A 24653-nucleotide genomic window follows, 5' to 3' on the forward strand; every position below is an offset into this window, starting at 1 on the left:
TAGGTTTCTCTCACCAAATTTCTTCTTTACTAATAGTATTTTTAACTGACACGTCTTTATCAGAATTGTTAAGATCCTTATGTCTAGTTTCATTCCAAATCTTGATGCTATTATTACATAAAAGGATAAGTTTGCTGATATTAAAATGAACATCATTGAAAATAATGTCATTTCTATGGAACCATGCATTCCACCAAATAAATACAATCTTAATGAAATCGGCTTTTGGAATTAAGATCTTAAGATGGTTAAGTTTCTCTATAAAGCTCTGACTTGCAATACTATCGTATATTGCCAAAAAATTGTTAAAACTAATGTTATTCATGTCTTGGATGACTGATGCAATCAAGGAACATTTGAAAAAGAAATGATCTTTATCTTCAATTGGATGATTGCACAAAACACATTGAGGTGGGACAATTATATAATTTCTTAGAAGCCTACTGTTTGAACTCGATTGCTTTGACAAATTACATTGATATTTTATTATTTGTGGACATTATACAACAAATGCTTAAATAGAATTAAAGGCCAATGAACCGTAAGACATGTTCCTCTGGACAAAAATTGGACAGATAATAATGTTACAAATGCTAATCATACAAAAATGGAACAGCTTATTAGGAAGTACTGCCAGATTGTTCTCCTGAAAAGGCACTTCCATAGGACGTTGAACCTGTTTGTGAAGCAGTTCCGCCACGAGCTGCTCCTACGCGAGCTTTCTGCATTTGGCGTATCCGGAAAGCGTCTTTAGGAAGCGGCTGGCTCTGTACACTTGCTGTATCATCATCGTCTTTTCCTGCAAATGGATCAGATTTCTTAATTATGGACTGCATGAAACCCAACGTCCAAACTACCAACCCAGAGAGATTTTATGAATTTTTACAAATCGCTACTTAGATCTTGTATTCACGTGACAATATGTTTAACTTAATTACATAAAGGTAGTCTAGTCTTAGGTATTTAACAAACACTTCATCCAATTCTTTGGATTCTCAAGTGAATGGAAATTAGGATTTCGAAGTATCAGGGCATCCTTAAGACAGAAAATGAAGGGCATTGAGGGGCCACGAATCAGCAGGTCATTAAGCCTGGTCGTGTAAACTGCAGTGATGATAACATGGATTTGGGTGGACCCATTACACCAATTGAATGGAGTTGATTCAACTTATCTACAGGTTACAGGTCTCCAGTCCAATGCTACTAGCTTTAATACTCAATTACTCATACAGGAGAGTTTCGGTTTTCCACTCTTGTGGTCTTATCCAGCTGAATCTAGAATCAGCCAGATTTTACAAACTAAATGAATCGAACAGAGATTTCAATACACTGTAATGGGAAGGCATGAGTGTCTCTGCTTATCTCTACTAGTGGAGAATTTAGAGATGACATTACATAGATACACGTACAACCCCCTATCTGCCATTAAGATAATTAAGATAAGAAGTCAAAGGTTTCTTAAAAAATGCATACTGCAACAATACAGCAAAAAAAAAAAGGGGAAACTATTTTATGCACACAAACACAAAACAGATGACGATTTGTCATTATCCAACCTAAAAGAAAGAGTTAAGAAAACTGCAATGCATAGAGTATGTGGCCATTTGGCAATGTAATTAAGTAGGAATTAAAGTAGATGAACATACTCTCCATTTCTTTCCGTTTTCCAGGTTGTCTATCTCTTGTCATTCTCACAGATGAACCACTTGGAACAGGCCGAGTCTTGTTTTGACCAGGCTCACTTATACTAGAAGCAGCTCCAGCAGGTACTTGCAAGGATGTCTTCACCATGTGGTTTGTTGTAATGTTGCTTTGCAGGCAAATTGACAGAACAAAATCTATGTCAGGTGCTGGGCCTGCCATTTCAGAAAAAAGAGTTAAAACTAGTTAAAAGTACACGAGGGAGTAAACTCATTTCTATTTATAATTATACAAGTACAACTTTGCGACTATTTCTCTCTCGATTTTTTGTTCCCATTTCTTATTACCACATTACAGATACTATTAAAATGCAAGTGGCCTTCATGAAAAGCCAACTTTCAGTTAGTAAAGACTATAATAACCACCCCACCACCACCGGAGTAGCTCTAACATCAAACTTTCTGAAGAACAAAAAACCAACAGTACATTAGAAGATGGTCGAAATCGTATAATATTACTTTTTGCAAAATAATTGTTAGGAGTATTTGAGCAAAATAAATTCAAGTTTTTAAAAAAGGTATGACAAGAGCAAGGTCTACACAGCTTGCTGTAATGGAACATGGAGAGAGAAACAGAAGGGGTCGATGGGGGGCGGGTGGTAGTGGAAGGTGTTCGGGTAGTCGGGAGAGTTGACTGATGATTTTATGGTGCTGGGAGAAGCTAATGTTGTGGGAAGTGAGGTGGGGTGGTTGCGACAGTGGTGGACGGTGGTAAGAGGGGAGGAGAAAGGAGGGTAAGTTGTGGTTTATTTAATCGGGACCTCTGGTTAATGAGCTAGTAAATCCGGTTTAACCATATTTAGTAATTATATGACCATTATTAGGACTACTTGATGATTCTAAGGTAAAAAATTGGAAAGGGAGAGAAGTGGAAGAAGAAAAACTCGTCAAAAAGGAAATTGGGAAGAATATAAAAACGGAGAAACACCAAAAGATGTTCTCTGGGTGCTAGAGAAAAGGAACACAGTCCATCACTTGTTGAAAATTCATACCAAATAAAAGCAGGTTAGATTCAAGAGTTCCAGACTTCCCACTCACACTGCATCCTGTATACTAATAGCCGGTCTAAACAGTGACAAATTTGAACTAAGGAAATCTTGGATAAGACGGGCTGACATCTGAGACCCAGACCCTATTCATTCCTCATATAGAATTAACGGGCTGGTCTCACATATCCCTCAAACAGTCACATATAAGGCTATCTCATACAGAGTATAAATTTGTGTGTTCTGGATTAAGTTCGATTATCACCTTCAAGGACAGGAAGATTGGCAATAAATGCACCCAGTGCGGGTGGAGCTGCTTTCAAAATTCCATCCAATGTTGACAAGGTACTAGAGGAAACTGGAAGTCCAGGTATTGCTCCACTGGGAAGAACTCCCGGCCCTGCAGTCGGTCACAACAACTTCTACATTTAAGAAACCAAATTCAATTATAAAACCCGGGTTTTTTGGGTCAAAAGTTGCCATATATTTAGGGGTATTTGCAAAACAACTACCTCTGATTTATTTTTTGTTTTACGCTACCTTATGTTTCTATTTTGTTGTCGAAACTACCAAATAAGTGATTCCGGCAAACTTTTGCCAACGTTCCGGCATTGACTCTTTGAATTTGGCTTTATATTCCAAATTTGCAAAGCACTAACAATGACCTATTTTTTTTTCCGTTACTTTTTAAAGTTACCTTATTTTCTCTCAATATTATTTCTCTTAATTTCTATCTATCTTCTAATTCTCTAATTTAAAGCTTCTTTTAACCATTATTATTTTCTCTAATTAGCTAATCTATTCTCTCATGTATTTCTCACTTATTTGCCTTTCCATCTTCAAATTCAAATCTATCAATTTTCTCCATATTTTGTCTCATTTTGTCTATGCTTATTTTGTCTTATTTATTGTTATCTTAATTTGCGTCTTTCATTATTCTAATGTACATCGCTTGTTTCCCTGGGGTACATTATCTTCTATATCCCATTACGTTTTTTTCCCAATTTCTTTCTCCCCCACCTCCCACTATTTTATCGTAATTGAGCTATCAACTATAGTCCTCTTTATCCTCAAAAAACTAACAACATGAACAATTTAATTGAGAAAACTAAATTGGGGAAGAGCAGTATTTTAGAAAATGAGGGAGCTTAATTAAATTTTTTTTATAATTTGGTTATAAAGCAATCGGAGAAAATTACCAATACATACATTTAATCGGTAATAAGAAAAGAGAATCAAATTTGGGCAAAAAAAGAAAATCGAAAGTAGGGCAAAAGCAAAGTCGTGTAGTGTGAGGGAAGGAGGGAGGGAGGGAGGGAGAGAGGGAGGAGAGAATCAGGTAGTTTTGTGTGAAGAATGAACAAGTTAAGGTAGTTTCTGGAAAAAAAAAGCAAGTCAATGATGGAAACTTGACTTTTTGGCCGAATTATTCACTTTCGTTGTGTTCGGAAAAGAAATGGAAACATAAGATATCCTAACACAAACATATAATAAATTAAGGTAGTTGTTTTACAAAGACCCATATATAAGCAAGTATTTTACAGGAAGAAAAAAACCTAAAAACAATATAGAATCACTAAGAAAACAAGTAAATATGATGAATCAGATCACTAGATTAACTTACAATGTTTACATTCAAGGAACCAAATTCAATTATAATAACAAAAAAGAAAAAAGTTCATTAAGATAATATATGAAATATGACTAATACGATCATCCTATTGAAATCCTAAGAAAGAGAAAGGATTTCATGTCTTGTTATTTGACAATCAGATATACGCGATAGATTTTGGAAGTTCTTTTGAGTACATACCCTGATCTGTAACTTTGAGAGAATCACATACTCTGATCTGTAACTTTGAGAGAATCACAAACCCAAACAACTTTAAATAATTTCATCCAAGTCCATTATCAAAACACGTTAAGTCCCACAGCTCTGAAGATGACTAGCAACTAACAAGTAACAATTAGGCTCGCCAGTTCAGTAAAAGCAGTCCGTCAGTCACTCCATCAATATTACAATACTATCCTCAGGTGGGCATCAGACAACAGACTATTGCACCTAAAGTAATCCACGAGAGCATATTAAATGGCAGCTCTGTTTATCTATAAACAGATTAATCAGGCCTTGCATCATATACCTTAATAATTTTTTGGCGGGTACTATTATTTAAAAGAGTCCTACGATGAAGTTATGGGAGCGGATAATCGAGCAAAGGCTTAGGAAATGTGTAGACATCTCGGATAACCAATTTGGATTTATGCCTGGGGATCGACTATGGATGCGATTTTTATCATGAGAGAGTTTATGGAACACCATCGGGACAAGAAGAAAGACTTTCATATGGTTTTTATTGACTTGGAAAAGGGATATGATAGGGTACCGAGAGAAGTACTTTAGTGGGCTTTTGCAAGAAAGGGTGTGTCTCGAAAATATATTGACCTCATAAAGGACATGTATGAGGGGGCTAGTGCAAGTGTTCGCACTGTTGGGAGAATGGAAGAAGTTCCCATTACCATTGGGGTGCATCAAGGTTTCGCACTTAGCCCTTTTCTCTTTGCTATAGTTATGGATGAATTGACAAGGGATATTCAGGACGACGTCCCTTGGTGTATGATGTTTGCTGATGATATTATGTTGATTGATGAGACGAAAGAGGGGGTGGAGAGAAAGTTGGAATTGTGGAGGCATACTTTAGAGACTCGTGGGTTTAGGTTGGGCAGGAGTAAGACCGAGTATTTGAGGTGTAGTTCACCAACGTGGCGGGGTCGAGATCGACAGAGCTGGGGAGTATTATTTTCGATGGGAATGTTGTTCAGGGGTCATATTTCTTCGGTCATATTTCTTCAGATATCTAGGATCTACTATTCAAAAAGATGGGGAGTTAGACGGAGATGTGGCTCACAGAATTAAAGCGGGATGGTTGAAATGGAAGAGTGCTTCAGGGTTTTTATGCGATAAAGATATGCCCCAAAGATTAAAGGGAAAATTTTATCGCACGGCAATTAGGCCTGCCTTGCCTTACTTTACGGTTCCGAGTGTGCGGTCGTGAAACATTGTCACATTCAAAAGATGAGTGTGGTGGAGATGCGTATGTTGAGGTGGATGTGCGACCATACAAGGAAATATCGATTTAAGGAATGAGGTGATTAGGGAAAAGGTAAAAGTGGCGCCAATAGAGGACAAGATGATGGAAAATCGACTAAGATGGTTTGGCCATGTGAGAAGGAGACCTATGGACGCACCCGTTAGGAGACCGGAGACTTGGAGAACATAAAAGGTTCCTAGAGGTAGAGGGAGGCCGAGACACACATGGTTGAGAGTGATAGAGCACGATATGAGATTTCTGAGGCTGGAGGAGAGTATGGTGACAGAGAGGGCACAATGGAGGGAAAGGATACATGTGGATTTTTAGCATTTGATGTTACTTGACAAATTTAGTGTTTTTATTTACTTTTTAAAAAAAAAAATTATTTGTTCTTCTCTCCTTTATTACACTTTTTTTACCAACCCCTTTCTTATATATTTTACTTGGTTTACTTTTAAGATATTCAGATCCTTAAATTCTACTTCGGTTTTCAAAATCGTTTTAATCTTTATTCTCGATTTAAATTTTAAGTTTTTATAAAAGAAATCCGGACTTCGATTTTAAAACCTATAAAGTTACCTTGACTTTGTATTATGTTTTTCGCTCTCCCTTTTGTTTTTCATTTTTCCCGTTTCTATTTCTTTCGCATTTTGAGGTGTGCGTTCACCCATGGACAGTTCTAAAGGATGATTTATGTCAGCAGACCCCAAATCATTTTGGGATTAACGATCTGATGTTGTTGTTGTTGTTGTTGTTGTTGTTGTACTATTATTTAAAAGAGTACAACCAGTGACTAAAAGGAGCACAAAATACATATTTCATAGGTCAGAGTCCAATCGTGTCCAGTATTTTGAGGCATAACATATAGGCTTTATGAGCAGTTATGCATGCATTTAGTAAGATAGTATGAATAAAGTAGCATTATAAGCACATGTAATTTCAAATAAGAGTTTGATCCTATACCTAATTTCTGCCCGGGCTCATACGCCACCATTTGCGTAACATCTGGATAGACTACTTTGGAAGATTGATCGGACACTATGGTCAATCCTGAAGTACCCTTCTCTTCACCTAAAGAAAAGCAACCACTGAAAAGTTTAACAAGTTCCTTCAGATCTAACAAATATAACAAAGCTAATAAAGTTGACAGGCGCAATACCTATGGTACCAACTCCATTTGGTATGCTAGATTTCTCCGACTTTTTATTCATGTTCTTAGCTAGCCACTGAAGGGTCAAGGAATAAATGTATTAGAACACAAGAATCATCAGGCATCCTCACAGCATAAGATGATAAAACAGCATATACTAGAATGCATAATTGCAATGATGAACTGATATCCTGTTGCACCTAATGAATGATACCAAAATGCTCCATTTTATATAACAATATTCCAGGCCGTTATTACATTATATCCTATTATATCACACCCAAAATAAAAGCAATGATGTTGGCGGTGTAAACCAATATTTCAAAATGAAATTAATTAACCCGATACTAACAGACTTAACCTATACCAATTACCAACAACCATTTTATGAGAAAATTATATGGAAACATATGTATTTGCGAGTGCTGAAAAGAGAGAACATAAACTACAAACATGAAAAATGAAACTCAAGTGCGACATTCTGCAAACAGAGAAATTGGCCGCGACCCATTATGGTACACAATATCTAGAGCTGACAAAAGTTGGTCGGCCTTGGTCCAGCCCGAAAAACCTGAGCTATACAAAATTTCGAGCTATACATAATCGGAAAACCCCAGCTATACACAATCCAAAATCTAGCTTCACAGTACTATCTTCTGCTACTACATACATTCACCCATCTCCTTCCCTAACATCATTCTACCTAAAATATTGATCAATTTCATCATTAAACCTCCTTCCTTTTACCTTTAATCCTACATTCCTACTTTCACCTTTCTGCTGTTACTTCTTGTTGGTGCGGGCCAGGGAGAAGATAGCACAAACACCGAATTCACGCCAGCCATGTAACAACTGCACTATTCTAAGAAACCAAATTTACATTTAACTGACCAACTAGAAATGTCAAACCACAACTGCTCATCAACTCGTTCAGAGTACTGAATTATTAAGTACAGCACCTTAGCCGTTCCTGATTGCTGAAAGAGTCCAAGATGTTAGGCATGAGGGCATGAGATAGATCATCCGTTTTGTAGCTTTTTGCCTTCAACTCAAACTCAGCCCAAAGATTGAAAATTCTAAGTTACAGGAGGAACAATTACACAAGTTTAAACTAAAGTATCGTAAATTCTGAGTTTCTGACACCTTCAGTGTATAGTATAATGCCAAATCCCATAGCGGTGTTCTCCCATGTCATGTTTAGACTCTTAAAATAAACTTCTAATCCACCAAGGTCCAACCTTAATCTAAAAGTATATCCAGAGATGAGACATAAAAGTAGCCAATATTTTCCCAAGCTAAAAAAATACTAGTATCAAATAGACACTGTACATTTGTTTTTCTCAACAAGTACCAGACAGAAGTATTACAAAGATTCAGCGAGATTCTTCATGATTCGAACCACAGGCATAAATATCTTTCCACTGGCAAAATGAGGAAAAAGACGTTGAAATCTCAAAAAAATTATTCCCAGGGGATGGTAAAAAGAGATTCCTCCAAGAACTCTACAGAACCGCTAAACAACCAATCCTTCTAGTATGTGACTAACTTAGACAACCCGTCATTCTAGCCTGTGCACAAACCTCAGAGTCCATTTATAGCACAATTTGTGATTATGATGGAATTAGCAAAATGGGCTCACTAAAAGGCTAGTCATTGTGAAGTAGCGGTTATTTGATCCCATTCTTGACGCAATTATTTTGGGTCCTTTTGAAACAGACTCTTTGGGTTCCTAACACATGGTAAGGCTGCGTACCTCCGCCCCCTTACCCCGCAATTTGTGGGAGTCCTTGAGGCACTGGGGTAATGTTGTTGGTGGTGTGTGAATAGAAAACCTTCACCGTAAAAGTCCATAAATTGCATTAATTGCGTCAACTGTGTTACATGACAAATCACGCCACAGATGCCAAGGTGCCGGCTTAACTAGTCACCCTAAGGCTCTCATAACCAATTAACCAGTATGTTCAAACGTCAAAGAATGCGAAGCACAATGCTACCATAGATGATGTACAATTCAAGATTACGCAATTATACGAGATTCTGTAACTATCAGGAAAGGAAAGAGAATATGCCCTAATAGAAAATTATGTGACCTTAACTACTGTAGAAACAGTTAGCTAATTTTGATGTTCTTTGGTTCATCTCAGAAAAAGGTGAAGCAAAACAAACCGTTTGCCGTGCTAAATGATCCAGATCACTCGGCGAACATGGCCAAAGATCCATGAAACTGTATCGCGAAATTACTTCCTGCAGAGAACTCTCCTGTACTTCAGCTTCATCACTGGTCCTGGAAAGAGCTTCTTTCCTTCTTTGTTCAACCTGTCACCATATCATCGCACGACAGCAGTTACACTGAAAGCACCACTATCATGTCGAAGATATGCATTTAGGACTCCATGAAACCCCCAGATTCTAGAACTGACAGGAAACCAGAAGCCTTGGGTTCACTTGATTATTAATCACTTTGTAAGGATCAGGAAAGCTACCATTGGAGACTTCAAGTGTTGTAGACCTATGTTACTCCCGACTCAGGTACAACAGTCAAACGCGACAGTGTCAGAGCGTTGGGCACATCAATTTTGTGTAAGGTTTCATGTTTTTTGGTCTATAATGAAGTGCTGAAGTATTGTGTCAAACAAGCAACACGCTACCAAAGTGAAGTGTCAGTGACATAGTTGTAGCCAATGCAATTACAAGAAGGCAATCACTTTGTCAAGACAAGCATCTGGCATGCCTAGATGAAGTTGGAAATGAGAGCCATCTGAAATAAGAATTACAGTGAACAATGAGTAATGTTTGCTACCTTAAGCATGCTAGAGAGGTCTCCGTATGTTTGCTCAAATTGTGCAAACCGTTTCCAGACCTGTGGAAAAAAGACGTCAATAACCATTTTCTAAAGCACTGAGATCAAAAGGCGAAACAGAACAGAATACAAAACAAACTAAAGTAGGGAAAGTCGGCATATGTAAAACACACTCGCATCAGGAGAACCTTAACCACACCACCATGCCTTCTGCTCAATTATACTTAAAAACTCTTTCAGACGTGAGTTCTAGAACAGTTTCATTAAATCAGACAGCATGCGCACCCACCTTGGGCTTTACTATAGTTCATGGACGGTCGAGCACAGATACGACAACCATTAATTTAACTCTAGATTTGTGTGAATTGCAAATTTATCAATTTGTTCAATAAATCCACACACTTTGAAATGGGGAGTACATTTAGTAACTGTTGGCAAAGTAACAAGATGTTTTCAAAAACAAATTTATCGCATTCTGGAGAAAAACTCGAAAACACGTAAAAGGTCAAATTTGTACACATGGGCCCTGTAGTAAGTACCAGCAGAGCAATCTTCAACACTGTTTATGGTTTAACTGTTGTACAGCCAATAATAGTCAAGACTCAAGAGTCAAGACCATAAGGAGAAAGGATTATTTCATAGGAATAATCCATACCATGGGTGCCCTTCTTATATTACCCCAAACTTCAATATAACCCAACTTAATCCCTCTTATCCCCCTCCATTCCCAAATTAGACTTAGCTAATTTTTTACCGGCTATATCAGGTAATTTAGGAAGGAGATGAGTAAACAAAGAAGAAAGACGGTGATTTAATCAAGAGTTAAATAAAGAAGGTATATAAATTACCTGAAATAGCCATTAAAAAAATTAGCCAAGTCTGATTTGGGAAGCGAAGGGGATAGGAGGGATAAAATTGGGTTAAGTTGAAGTTTGGAGTAATATAAGAAGGGCACCCATAGTTTGGATTATTCCTGTGAAATAATCCTAAGAGAAATCTTACTAGCTATCTATTCTCTAGACACTAAAAATTCCCCCTTTCGTCCCCCACCCCCAAAGAAAACCCAGAAAAGCTCTAGACATGTGAGTGGTGACATCTTATTCAAGACCATGGAAATATATTGTGCACCATCTGCGCAGTGGCGGAGCCAGGATTTTCCATTAGGAGAGGGGGGGGCGAAAAATTTTCAGCCGAGGCGAACGAGTAATGTCTTAAGAAAAATTTGAAAAAAGTTTGAAAATTTAGCCCCCCGCTCCACCACTGCATCTGCGTATACAATGTCATTTGGATGAACAAGGATGTTCTTGTTGAGATCGGCATATAACGTCATTTGGATGGTGGTGAAAGAGGTGTGGCAGCATTCAGGATACAGTGCATACTTTGCTCTTTGCTTCTCACTGGAGCTACGATATGGGCTCTTTTGAGAGGCAACTTTACAATAGTGTAAAGACATAATGAGTAAAGAAATGAGTGAATGCTTACCTCAACAGATTCTTCAGGTGGAAGAGAGTTCAGAGCACGTTCAAACAAAGCTCTGATGTTTCTATCATCATTCAACCGTGATAAAAAATCTGCATACCTGCAACATATTGTTAGGACCAACAAAAATAAATCATAATTGTTGCCTAATACTTTGTTTGGATTGAGGGATTTCAGGGAAAGGGAGAGGAGGGAAACGAAGGGATATAGTTTCCCTTGTTTTGATGGTAGGTCAGATTAAAGGAAAATGGATAGATCTATTTTCAGGCAAATTGAAAAATACTTTCTACATATGAAAGATGTGGAAGGAAATGTCCCCTCCCCCAACCCCCGGCTTCCTTCCTTCCTCCCCTCATCAACTTGTATGCAAACAGAGGGTAACTGTCTCCAAATAGACGGCTGCTCCAAAGCGAGATTACAAGGGTCAGACATACACAGCCTTACCCTGCAAAGACAATGAGGTTGTTTGTGATAGACTTTTAACTCAAAATGGGGCAACAATTTGCAACATCATGTAAAAAGAAGCTCATACGGACTTTAGAGTTTCTTTTACGTGATTTTAAATAAATAAAATATAGAAGGAATTTTAGGACTGCAATGTTTACAATAGCATGATGACAAAACTTTGTAAAGCTCAGTAAAATTCCTATGTTTAAGAAAATTAAAATTTGTGGTTTGGTTCATTTCACTGACTTAGAATGCAAGCTCTTGCAAGAAGAGGATATTTCCACAACAGGGATCATCTGATGAATGATGACCTCAAAATTATATTCCAATAATGCATTCATATAGCAATTATTAAGCCAGAATTTACACTCACTCGAGAATATAGCCTGGCTCATGCATAAATCGTTTCAATCCTGCCTCAAATATATTGTGTGCAATCTGCATGAATATATAGCAATACCAAAGATCAGGCACAGGCAAAAATTAACAAATATTGGGTAAGGTCGTGTTCCATTCCCAATGGAGCTAAGGACATACACCCTCCATTCCACTTCTATTATCCACTTTTTTCCAAAATTTATTTCAAATTAGTTATCCTCTTTCTAAATTTAGTATAGTACATGAGTGATCTACCAATATTACCCCTAATCTTATAATTAACACTCCCTCTATCAAAATGACATTCCCCATTCTTTTTAATTAAAGAGGTAGAGTTGTAATTTTACCCATATATCTTAAATCTTTTACAAAATAGAAAGTAGGACAATAAAAGTGGAATGGAGGGAATATTGGAATAGGAATATGATGGAACAAAGCAAAATGGATCATTAAAATATGTTGCTCCGACACGGCAAAGACATGTCGTGTCCAAGATGATAACACGAAATCATCTGACGCACAACAACAGCAACAAGAACAACAACGACATTACCCCCAGTGTCTCATGGGATCCCGCAAATTGCGAGATAAGGGAGGTTGAATGTACGCAGCCTTACACTTGTGCTAGCAACACAAATATGATGTTTCCAAATTACCCAGGATCGAGAAACGCAAATGCATCGAATGACTGATACTCCCTCCATTCAACTCCACTTACACTTTTCTATTTTGTACACTATTCACAAGTAAGAAAAATATCCAATTTTCTCTCAATACATAAGTGGAAAAACACTCATGTGGGATCTTGCTTGATTCGTCTTTAGAAGTACATTAAAAACATCTAACTTTAAGAATTTTTGCAAATACGTAGCTAAAGATATTTCCCCAAATCATTTTGGGATTAAGGCTCTGATGTTGTTGTTGTAGCTAAAGATATTTACGACGTAAAACACGCGTTGACAAACGTGAAAAAGCAAAAGTGTCAACAGTCAAGTGGAGTTGAATGGAGGAAGTAGTTCACAATAACAAGAAATGCAGCCAGTTTAGTGAATTAGTTTTGCTTTATTTCATCATAATTCAAAACCAAAGAATACGAGTAACGTAGCTAAGTGTTGTAAACATCCTAGCCCCGTTTGAGCCACTAGGATAATGTTGTTTCCATTGTTCTAGACACAATACTAAAATACTAGCCAGCAATATTTCATGAGAAAAGTGATGCAGTGATGCTGTGACAGTGTACATCCAATTTTAAGTTTCTAACATCCAACTTCTCCCTCTCCTTAAGTCCTATCCACCAGATACATGAGCCTTTGAGGCACTTGGTTATGCTGATATTATTGTTGTTGAATACATTCAATGCTTATCCTGACATGTTCCTAGGAAGTATGAATAAACCAGGTGATAAGGTCCGTTTCTCCATATATATATAGCTGTAGGATAGGAAGAAATCCAACTATTCGCATCATATCAGAGACCAGAACAAAAAGTTCATGAAAGAGAAGATTTTCACTACCTTAGAATCTTTGTCAAGGCAAAAAGCCATCATCGCATAAGCAACATAGACATGATAAGTGCAATTCGGTGACTTCCGGACATCCAGGAAGTATTTGCGTGCTGCTTCAACACCTTCTGTTCTTCGAAGAAATCTAATAAACTAAAGCAACAAACACCACAAGAAAAATATTAGTGGTCAGTGACAAGTCTTATCTACCAAAGGACAGAAAGATTAAAATGTACTGTAACAGTAATCCCATATGCAAATGGAATATCAACTACAGTTTGTGGTCTCCATACCACAAGTCCACAACATGAATGATAAATCTCTCATCGATTTGTTTCAGATTATTAACTTTATCACGTCCGTGACTTCATTCTATGGATTGCAAGTGACATACGCACTTCTCTTGAATAAGCTTACTTAACTTAATGATTGGGGTGAAAAAAAGAGAATAACATCAAAGGGCAGTCCTCACAGGAGCAAATAACGAAGAAACACGAAATCAAAGAGGAATAAGATTAGCCTATCACCACATGAAGTCCCTCATAAATTCTATCGGAATTCTTTCTCTACATTACAAATCATTTCCATCAAGCAAACAAATTATAAGTTAAGTAAAGATCATTGCCAATGAACCAAACATTCTTTATAGACTGATAAACAACAGCGCTTGCTGATGCTGCTATTTAGTAGACCCACACTTCTAATCATTAACACTTTAACGGGCTACAATAATAGGAGGCTGTATGGCCACATCAAGACCTTCATAAATTCTATTTGAAATCTTGATTCTATATTACAATTTATTTTCTTCCAGCAAACATGTGATTAGTTGATTTAAAGTTCATTACCAAAGAATCAAATGTTCTCTAAATACTGATTAGAAAAAACATTGTTTGCTCCGCATTGTGAATATCATACGGAGACAGATGTAGTAGATCTTCACTTCTTTCTAATTATGCACAGGCTACTTTAATAGAAGGAGGCTGTATGGACTATGGACGCTTCTTGCACAAACACAAGCAGAGTCTGGCGGGTGTTACTATGCTGCCAGGATTCTCAATCATTTGCCATGACAAAATCAAGACAAAATCCTCTTTTATAGTCTATATATTAGTCATTTCAGATCCACGTTTGGCTTTCACAGAGCTAACAAGTTATAATGTTAAACTTTATCAACAAGTGCAGAGTTCTCAAACACGTCCTCAACCTGAGTAAGGAATTAGGGATGGCCTTTTCAACAAGACCAATATAGAAGCCGAGGGAATGTACATGCATGGACCACACATCATAGCATAGATTGCCACCTAAGTGTTAAAATGTATAACTCCAAAAGGAGGATGGTACGACAGGATATATGTTCTAAAGCAAAAGGTCAGATATGTACTTTTTAACCCACAGTTTTCCTTGAGGAAATGAGACCAGAATGACTTGCACTTCATAACGGACCCAGTATATAATTAGAATAACTTAGTCTACTTTAACCCTACCACAACATAGCTAAATTCAAGATCAGCAAACGACTGAAGCACTCTCAAACCCTAAACACACTGCTTTTAAAAGTGCAGCCAATTGAAGGCAGATTCTCGATTTCTTTTACTTACTTGTATATGTGATAGGGCTGTAGCATTAACGCCATCTCCCAAAAGGCTCTCGTAGATCTTCTTTGCAGGCTGCAAGAAGAAACAACAACTCCTGAGCAAGATAAAGAGTAAACCCCGAAACAAACCCTAAGACAAATGATAAATATGATGGAGTTCCACAGCATGAGAGATCAAAACCTGTACTGCTCCACGTGACTCCTCCAGTTCACCGTAAGCATATTTCAACAACTCAGAATCTGCTTTTACAAAGAAAATGAGACTGAAGAGGGCAAATCACAACAAATAGCACTGAACCACATTCATACCAGAAATAAGCCAATCAAATAGGATGGTGAACAACCGAACACCTTCAGGTGCTACATATTTACAACATTAGCACGGAAAAAGCATGATAAGTACCTGGAAGAGCTTTCAGAGCTCTCTGATAAACTTTGACAGCGGCATCTATAGAACCACATTTTGCGTGCCACGTTGCATAATCGTACCATATATCAGGATAATGATACAAATACATCAGGCACTGACAATTAACCCAAAAAAACACAAGGTCAAGTAACGAAAGAATAATGGGACAGTCAGACACCAAAACAAAATCCTAGAAGCAGCAAAGGTAAGAGCTTTTAAGCAGACTACCATAGGAATCTAGGAGAGAGAATCACTACTAAAGAATATAATATGGGAAGCTATGATCCTCCTGCTTAGGTACTATCAGATGCAAGTTCTAATAAAGAATGTCACCATTCTGATTCAGTTACAGTCATAGTTAACTGAATTATTATGCTAAATATGTAAGCCTCGGAGGCTAGCCTCTAACTTCATTTCCTTTCTCTAAGTTTACGATAAATTCTTTGATAAAGAACATACATGAATAAAAAACAGTAACAGCATTTAACGAACTTAAGAAAACTCAGTGCAACATTGACGGTTATGAATCCTTATCTTATTTGGAGAACGATAAGATCAGAACTGCAGAATGCATAGTAAAAAAATGATGAAACGGAAGAAACAAAATCATACGAAAAAGACAGCATGAAAAAGGGCAGTTTTCTTACCTGCTCGTAGGTGAAGACAATTCGTTTATTTGAAGATGCGCTGTCAATTCTCTGCGGGTTTCCCCTGCGAAACATATATTATGGATACGAATAACAAATTCATTCACAATACAGTAGAGGTAAATAAACATAACCGTGTTGTAAAGTGTTCTTCAGAACATTGGTAATTGTCAATATCATAATGGAGGGCTTACAACTTAGAAGTTTAGCCTCAAAACAACCCTAGCCGTTTAAAAATAGTTGAGAGAAGGAACATAACATATCCCCCAGGATTTACAGAAGGTTAATTGAAACTTTGGCATTAGTATAAAAATGCTGAAGATGTTAATCATGCAGAGAATAATGATCACTTATAAAGATAAGCAATATTTGTAGCATCAAGCAGTAATAACACGAAAGGCAAAGATAAAAGCAAGATATCCAAAAGGCTCAAAATAATGATGCTTACTTTTCAAATGCTAAAAGCCTTTTCCATGCCATCCATTGTTGCTCTTCCTGTAAATAACCACAGACATGTCAAATTCTTAACCAAGAGAATCAATGAATTATGGAATATTTCCACTTTGGTGCCCTAAGGTTTGGCCTGATTCAACTTATTCAACTTTAGTGTCCTGAGGTTAGAATATTTTCATTTCGGTGCCATGAGGACTGAGGTTTGAACTATTTTCCACTTTTATGACGTAAAGTATAATATCATTAAATATCCATCACCAAAACATGTAATTCGACCATAGTAAAGATTTATTTTGCTAAACTATGTGAAAACATCCACTGCTTATGTAAGTTAATACTCCCTCCATTTTCTATGTTCTTCCCATTTTCCTCTTTTAGCAGATTTTTTCTTTTCTTCCCACTTCTATTTCTTTCCTTATTTGGCAAGTTTCCTAGTGTCTAATTACTAAATCGACCTCATCCTTTCTTAAAATTACTTGCCCAATCAATATTACCCTGTCTTCACCTTCTCCCCAATCTTAATCACTCACCTCCCGGCCACGTTTTGTGACCACCATCAATAACCTTCTCTATCTAGATTGCCAACCACCACCAATGTTGCCGTCCACCCTAGCCGCCTGTTCCACTTCAGATCTACTAATGGCGGTGGGTTCGTCGGTTGGCCACTACTGGAATCTTCGGTTAACCACTAGTGGGTTCGCCGGCTTGTGTGTTCACCTAGTAGGCCTCTTGTCAGGTGGTCCTGGTGGGGGTTTCGTGGGTGGTGTGACCGTAGCTGGTGTAGGTCATGGTCGGTGGGGTGCTGGTGTAGGTCGTTGACTGTGGGGTATCGCGGTGGTGTGGGTTGTCACCCGTGGGGTCATCGCTGCTGATGGTTTGTGGCTGGTGGGGGCTCGTTGGGTGGTGATTCTGGGGGTGAGCATGGGCGGTAACTGTTGTGGAGTTGTGAGGGAGAGGGTGTGTAGTGTGTCTTGTGATATAAGGGTAGTTTAGATATTTTAACTATTTTCTTAAGAAGTGGGAGAAAGGAAATGGGAAGAAAGAAAAAGGAGGGGGTATCTTATTTTGCACTTATTATATTTTAAGTCCTTAATTAATATAAATTTGCATATTTTATATCTTAGGTCGCTAAAGTGAGAATATTTTCAAACCTCGGGTCATTAAATTGGAAAATAACCCAAACCTTAGCACGCCAAATTGGAATTATCCAAACCTCGAGGCACTAAAGTGAAATTAAGTCAAATGTAAGGGCACTAAAGTGGAAATTTTCCATGAATTACCCTAACTTGCAGCTTGTTTGGATAGGGGTTCTAAAATTGCCCTCACCTCCCCAACATAATATGTCGGCAATGATGCATTTCTCAAAAAATCGGACAGAAATACACCTATTCTTGTTTGACACAGTTGTATGAATGCATACAACAGTCTAATATAAGTTTTTGTAATAGAAAAATGGTAAAAAAAGGGGAGTTCAATATATACCACAGAAGACAAGATGAGGTGGGTGAAATCAGATAGGGTCCTCTAAGATTACAAGAAGTATATATTAAGAAGTAAGTTCAATCACGAAAGCCTAACAAGTACATAGTTCATAAATGCATTTACAACATCTGCCCAGTCTTGTTCCCTATAGATATATCGACTTTCAGATTTCAAGCACAGAGAAACAACGCCCAACTACTACTGTTCTTCTAACAAGCAGCTTCCATGGAGGACTGGTGTGAGCCAGACACATGAAAAAGTCTCACTATCAGCCTCCGCAAATTGTTTACCCATTAAAGTATAATAATTGGCCTTTCTGAACAAAGGGCTTCTTGCCCACAGGAGTGACAGGACACATTATTATCCTGCCAAACTTCCTCAAAATTCCACATAAATGCACATAAAAAATTGATTAAAGAATTTTTATTTGGAATCCAGGCTGGAATAAAAAAAAAAAGAAATTTCATCATTCACCATCAGACAAATGAGTATGATGGAATATTGAAAGATTTTCTTAGAAATGTTTTGTAAAATTAAGCATGAATCAGAAGGGTGTATAAATGCATGACAAGAAGAAAGCATGCATTTAAAATCTATACATGCTTACAAAAGATAAAATGCAAAACGAACATTGCCTTGCAAGAACCAGCTGGAGGAATGGCTAGCAGGTTCCAATCAATTTCATCAAAATACTTCTTTCGCATTCTATATACAGCCCTCGCACTATTAAATTTAGGTTGATACTCAGATACTAGTCCTTTAGCCTGCAAGACAATTGACATAACATTGCACATCAGCAGAGGAAAACAAATAGGGATAGAGTAACACACCAGAAAAGGATCTAACGTAAAGGTAGAATGGTGGTACCACATGTTCAAATCAAGTTCATCTCTCTGGACATTAGAAAAATATTCTGGTATAACTAAATCGATTTTTTTAGCGCTTGTTAAAGCTCATGTCATGAAAAAAAATTACGTTCATCTGACATCAAATGACGAAGGAGCGGGTTATGAATATCAAGCCACTTTTCTCAGTCTTAAAATTCTCTATGCTTCTTATTGAAGTAGCTTATGGTAGCACCATTTCTGGTAAGCGTTAACTAGATACAGTTGATGAGGCATGAAACGTAGTGGCTTATTAGTAGCTTTTGGGTGAATAAAGTAGCTTATGGAGGCGGTTTTGGAAGCGGAAATGCACAATGTCAATCTCCCTATCTACATCATTAACAACGGGTTTTGAACACGTGTTTCGAGAGTGGAGATGGAGGCGCATTCCAGTTGACATAGTCAAGCAATAATTCAACAAGGAGAAAACAAAACAAAAACTTGAACACTTGAAGAAGGAGATTTGAAGAGCTCTAGGTAGGCCTGATGCGCACTGTGCACCTAGCACGCACCCCACGCATTGCCTGCGCATCGTACGCTTTTACGCTGCTATGTTATTTTGTTCTGCCGTTATCTCTTATTTTGAGGTCCATTACCTCAATTTAGACCGTTAGTACAACAACAACAACAACAACAACAACAGAGCCTTAATCCCAAAATGATTTGGGGTCGGCTGACATGAATCATCCTTTAGAACCGTCTATGGGTGAACACACACCTCAAAAAGCGAATAGAAGAGGGAAAATGAAAAACAAAAGGGAGAGCGAAAATGTAATGGAAAGTCAAGGTAAACTTACAGGTTTCAAAATCGAATTCCGGATTTCTTTTATAAAAACTTAAAAATTTAAATCGAGAGAAAAGATTAAAACGATTTTGAAAATCCGAAATAGAATTTAGACCGTTAGTTTAAATAGAAAATTATATTAGGTTTTTAAACATTCAAGTTGCAATTTGTTAGGAGCAAAAACCTTTGTAGGGTTTAGAGCTAATGACAATGAAGAACTAAATTAATTTCTTGATCTAATCCACAAAAGTTACCATCTTTCTATTTGTGAGGCATCTAATCTCTCTTTATTTACCTTTTTATTGCTAATCCTTTTCGCTAATTGTTTGATTAATGTTATCTTACATATTTGGCCAATTTGTGAGTCACATCCATGTTGCTTGGACTCGGTTAGAAGTATCCGACACGGGTGCGTGTCCAAGTGTCAGAGTGTCCTACCCACGTCCAAGTGTCGAGTATCCGACACGGGTACGCGAGGCAATATTGAAGAATCCAAGCAACATAGATTCAAATTAGACATAATTTTACTTTTTTAGTAATCTATCTTGAGTTGGATTGTTTGGCAATTTCTACCTTAGTAACAACTTAGGGATGTGTTATCATCTTAACTTGTTCATTAAGAAAAGGATTAACTTGTGTTTAGGTACTAATTGTTTTATTAGTGTCACTCATCTTTATTGAAATCCCTAGTTCTTATCTTCTTGTCAATTAAATTTTGTTTGTGTTGAACTTGGTTGTTGATAAGTTGGCTTATCAAGTAGATGTTAACCATTGTTGATAACTTCTATCTAAGGGGATTTTGGGGTAAATTACCCACAATAGAGTAACTGGGGGAATTATTGGATTGTATTGTTGATGATCGATAAAATGATGGTAACGGGTTGGATTACGTCAAGATCTCTTGCCAATTGATTGAATTAATAACCGTAATTACTTTCTTACTGAATACTCTTGTTTAAATTTATTGTGTTTTTGAATCCACTAGAGAACCTCCCTCTCTATTGTCACATACTCACATATATGCACACTTAAACTAGTTTAGTGAAACCATCCTTCTCTTGGATTCAGCCCTTACCATTAATTACGTGTTTAGTCAATTGAGTAAGGTCTTAAAAATAGTTAATTTGGTAGTTTTAACTAGCAACATTTAGAGCTTGCCAACAATCATCATGGAAGAGGATATGAATTCTGTACATTGGACTCTTTGTTGAGCAAAGTCTCTCTAGACACACTGCAATAATGGTAATAATAAACACCCATTGAAGGTTCAATCTCATCCTATCATAACTCCAAAATCTATTTAGACGTAAATTTTCCTTAATTGTTCTTCACATAAATTTGATAGCAAGAGCTATATATGTTGTGTGTTCACCTTTGATTTCATATAGAACCACCAACCCTAATTGGTCAAAAATTTCTGTCATAGCTATAGGCATTATTAGCAAAGAATATGCACTCGCATTAGGAGTTCAATACATGCAAGAGGAAAGAGGGTGGTGGACTTCAAACATATAGAACTCGCACCGCAAGGGAATTCCTAAAGATCCAGAAGTTGAAGGATGTTGATAACAGTGAAGTAGGAAAGTGCCACGGAGCATAGTCTAGACTCTAGAGAGATCCAGATGCATGCCGCATGATCCACTTATGACTGAAACACCTATTAACTTTTTACTAAAGGTGGTTGTGAAACAATTCTCTTTGGCACCAGTAACTTGTGAGTCTAAGGATGAAAGATTCTTGAGCTGTGATGAAACAGGAGCTGGGGTAAACTGTAAAGTAAATGATAGGGCCAGAAGTTTACCAGCACACGGCTAACAGAATTTTCAAAATTCTCATAGTCCTTCCATAGTTGTTCCACGTGGTGAGTAGGAGTAACAATAGCTTTTTGGTATGTTTTCCGAACTGTACTCATTCGTTGAGTTTCTTCTTGTGCTGAATGAACCTATCAAATCACAGTACAGAGCACAAATCAATGTAAGATAAATTATAAAATTAGGAGAAAATGAATGTTTGCTAAGATAAGCACAAGTGCATGACATACGGGTAAGGACTTCAAAAGGCTGATGTACTCTATCCATACAGGGCCAGCAGCAATGTCCATTCCTGCAATGATGCATGCAAGTAAACAAAGAATCACTTTTCTACATAATTTATTTGATCAAGATTTATAAATATTTGAATTAGTAGCTAACAGTGGGTTCCAAATTCTACTCACCAAAAACATATAAAACAAACAATTATCATCCGCGCAAATTACAGAGACTGTCTTGATTATTGGCCCCTTCTTCTTTACCGGAAGAGGTTGAGTATCCTCAAATCCTATTGCACCGGTAATGTTCAAGGGTACTGTACCCCACCCACCACCCCGACTAAGTTGAGACGGACAGAGTCAAACGACCTTCAAAATGAATTATGTAAATGAAAACGATATGGGTGTACTTCGTATTGAAGAAAATATGGATTTAAAGGGAAGGGATAGAAGGAAACAATCCATTTGGAAGATAAAGTTGACTTTATATTTGTCTTATCTAATTATTGTGTTTTCTAGTAATATTCTGCTTTGTTTTACTATAGTTTTGTCCATATTCTCTATTTTTCCATTAATTTCCACCTAATATTGAGACTTCCATATGATTATTCACACTAACCGACCCCAAATGATTACAAGACTATGGCTTTGTTGTTATTGTTTCAGAAAGGGGAAAAAATAACCTTAATTCGCACTTTCATTTACAGAACCATGACATACAAGCTGTTCTTGTTCGAGTTCCGCAACAAATGAGATATCAAAGACCAGTGACTAAAGAGCTGGTAGACGCAGAGAGTAGAAGTACACAGTTTTGATGTAAGTAATTGGCATTATATAGCATAAAATTGAACTCACCAACATAGTTCAGCATAAAATCAAAGGCTTTCCTTGTCTCTTCTTGACCGTCGAAACCTTTCTTTTCATTAACTTTTTTAATGAAACGAATGTAGCATCTCCTACAGACATTACATGAGTGGCATAATAAGAATGGTCCCATTTGTAAAGCACGCAAAAGGTACAATCAGAAAAGAAGTCCATAACAAAATTACATGAGGCAAGTGCAGCGAATTCACTAACAAGCCACATCAAACATATAAAAGCTAATGTGTAAACTAGAAGCAAAATCTCACCATAGAGGAACTTGGAGACAGTTCAACAGACAACGACTAAATATTTGTTTGGTGGCATCATCATTATTGACAGCCATTTGTGCGTCCACGTACTGCTTCCAAAATTTTGCCTGCAGTTATCAGTTTATAAGAGGACATGACCAAAATTAAGAACTACGTAAGCAAGTAAAAAAATATGCATTCACAGAATCCATTGACAGCTGCGAAAAAAATATGGAGCACATTTTTCACAATATGTAGATGGAAATATGGAACATGTCGGAGAAAAAAAAGTTTACATAGGTTCTTCCGTAAGAAACATAACAATATAACATTCCATGATATCATCCTAAAGTGAAGCATGTAATACATGGAACAGGTGAATGCTATAGCTCATGAAGAAAAACATGTGGAGGATGCACTTAAACGATCCTTGCAAACAGAACATATGTCTTGTGCACAATGCGACAATGCGTGCAAGCACTCTGAGGCGTTTCGGCTAGCTGTTTGTCGCGCCTTGTCCATTTAAAACCTTTATTTTAGAAGAAAGCAAAAACTTTAGCTTGACACGGACTGCTAACTGAGACAAGTAAATGTGGTTGTAATGGCTAACGCTACAAGGTCCTCGATTAGAACGGATGATTAAAACTAATACTACTAGAGTAAGAATGATTTTTATTAACACTATAACTATGAATGCATTAAGTAAAAAAGCAAAGTTCATATTCAAAGATTCTAAAAACCGACTTAATAACTCGACAAGTATAACCAATACCGGGTGACACCCAAATTGGGTGCCACCCTCTCACAACAATTCTTTATTGAAGGGGTCCCCACTCACCCCATGTGAGAGGGTGGCGCCCAAATTGGGTGTCACCCGGTGGCGCCCTTTCATTTTCCTACCTACTAAGTTGACAATTTTACAACTTCTAAGCCGCCTTTAAAAAACGCGAATGAACAAATCCAAGTTCATACAATCAGTTAATAACAATCACTATACCCACACACTTTTCGAGGAATTTCAATACTATAACACAGACAACAACACCTTACCTCCCACGAAACGATATAATTACTAGCTAACACATTCAACACATATAAAAAAAGTAATAATAAAAATACTTACAGCAGTTGGGTATATGGAGAGAAGCTGCTCATATATAGGTGCCGCTTCAGTTATTGGCATATGCTATAAACATCAGACAAATTTTACTAATTAAGAGATGATGATTACAACAATGGTAATTATAATCACAAATTATTTTAAAAAAAAAAAACAAAAAATTACCGAGGCCTCATTAGCTAAAATTTCGGCAGCATCGACATTGTATTTATCAGAGGTATAATTAGTAGGAGGAGGAATAATTGGAGTTTGAGACATGGTAAATATAACTTACAAGAACAAATATTAAATCCTGCAATTTACAAAATAAAGTTTGAATTAGCAGAAATTGGGAATTAATTAAAATCGACGGACGTAATTGAAGATGAATTGGCATAGATTAGATTAATAGAGAAGAGAAGAGAGATTATACAGAGTTTAAAACAAGGAAAAATTGAACGGAGAAAAGTAACAACAGATCAATGGAGTTCAACTGTTGCGTGGGTTTGTTTATTCTGCTGCTGTTTTTCCCATCTCTCTCTCTCTCGCACTGTCTCGCGCTCTTATTCACTCTTGTCTTTGAGAGAGAGTTATTATAACTTTGGGTGGGTGATAAAAGAGTGTGAT

The 24653-nt window shown here is 37.1% G+C and overlaps 1 protein-coding gene across 1 annotated transcript; it reads right to left on the reverse strand.

The window, feature by feature from the left end:
- Positions 1–425: 425 nt before the first annotated feature.
- Positions 426–24653, reverse strand: LOC141612325 (cleavage stimulation factor subunit 77). The gene is made up of 23 exons (XM_074431075.1): positions 24460–24653; positions 24213–24339; positions 24051–24113; positions 22946–23055; positions 22671–22771; positions 21828–21889; positions 21588–21728; positions 18754–18882; positions 16632–16678; positions 16184–16247; positions 15531–15651; positions 15309–15367; positions 15132–15200; positions 13543–13683; positions 12025–12089; positions 11208–11304; positions 9726–9785; positions 9092–9241; positions 6935–7001; positions 6739–6846; positions 2952–3086; positions 1647–1856; positions 426–799 (listed from the first exon to the last, which is right to left on the reverse strand). Exons 2-23 carry the CDS (start codon positions 24303–24305, stop codon positions 621–623), a joined length of 2271 nt encoding a protein of 756 aa, XP_074287176.1. The 5' UTR covers positions 24306–24339; positions 24460–24653; the 3' UTR covers positions 426–620.

Source organism: Silene latifolia, chromosome 1 (genome assembly GCF_048544455.1).
Source record: "Silene latifolia isolate original U9 population chromosome 1, ASM4854445v1, whole genome shotgun sequence".
NCBI classification, from domain to species: domain Eukaryota; kingdom Viridiplantae; phylum Streptophyta; class Magnoliopsida; order Caryophyllales; family Caryophyllaceae; genus Silene; species Silene latifolia.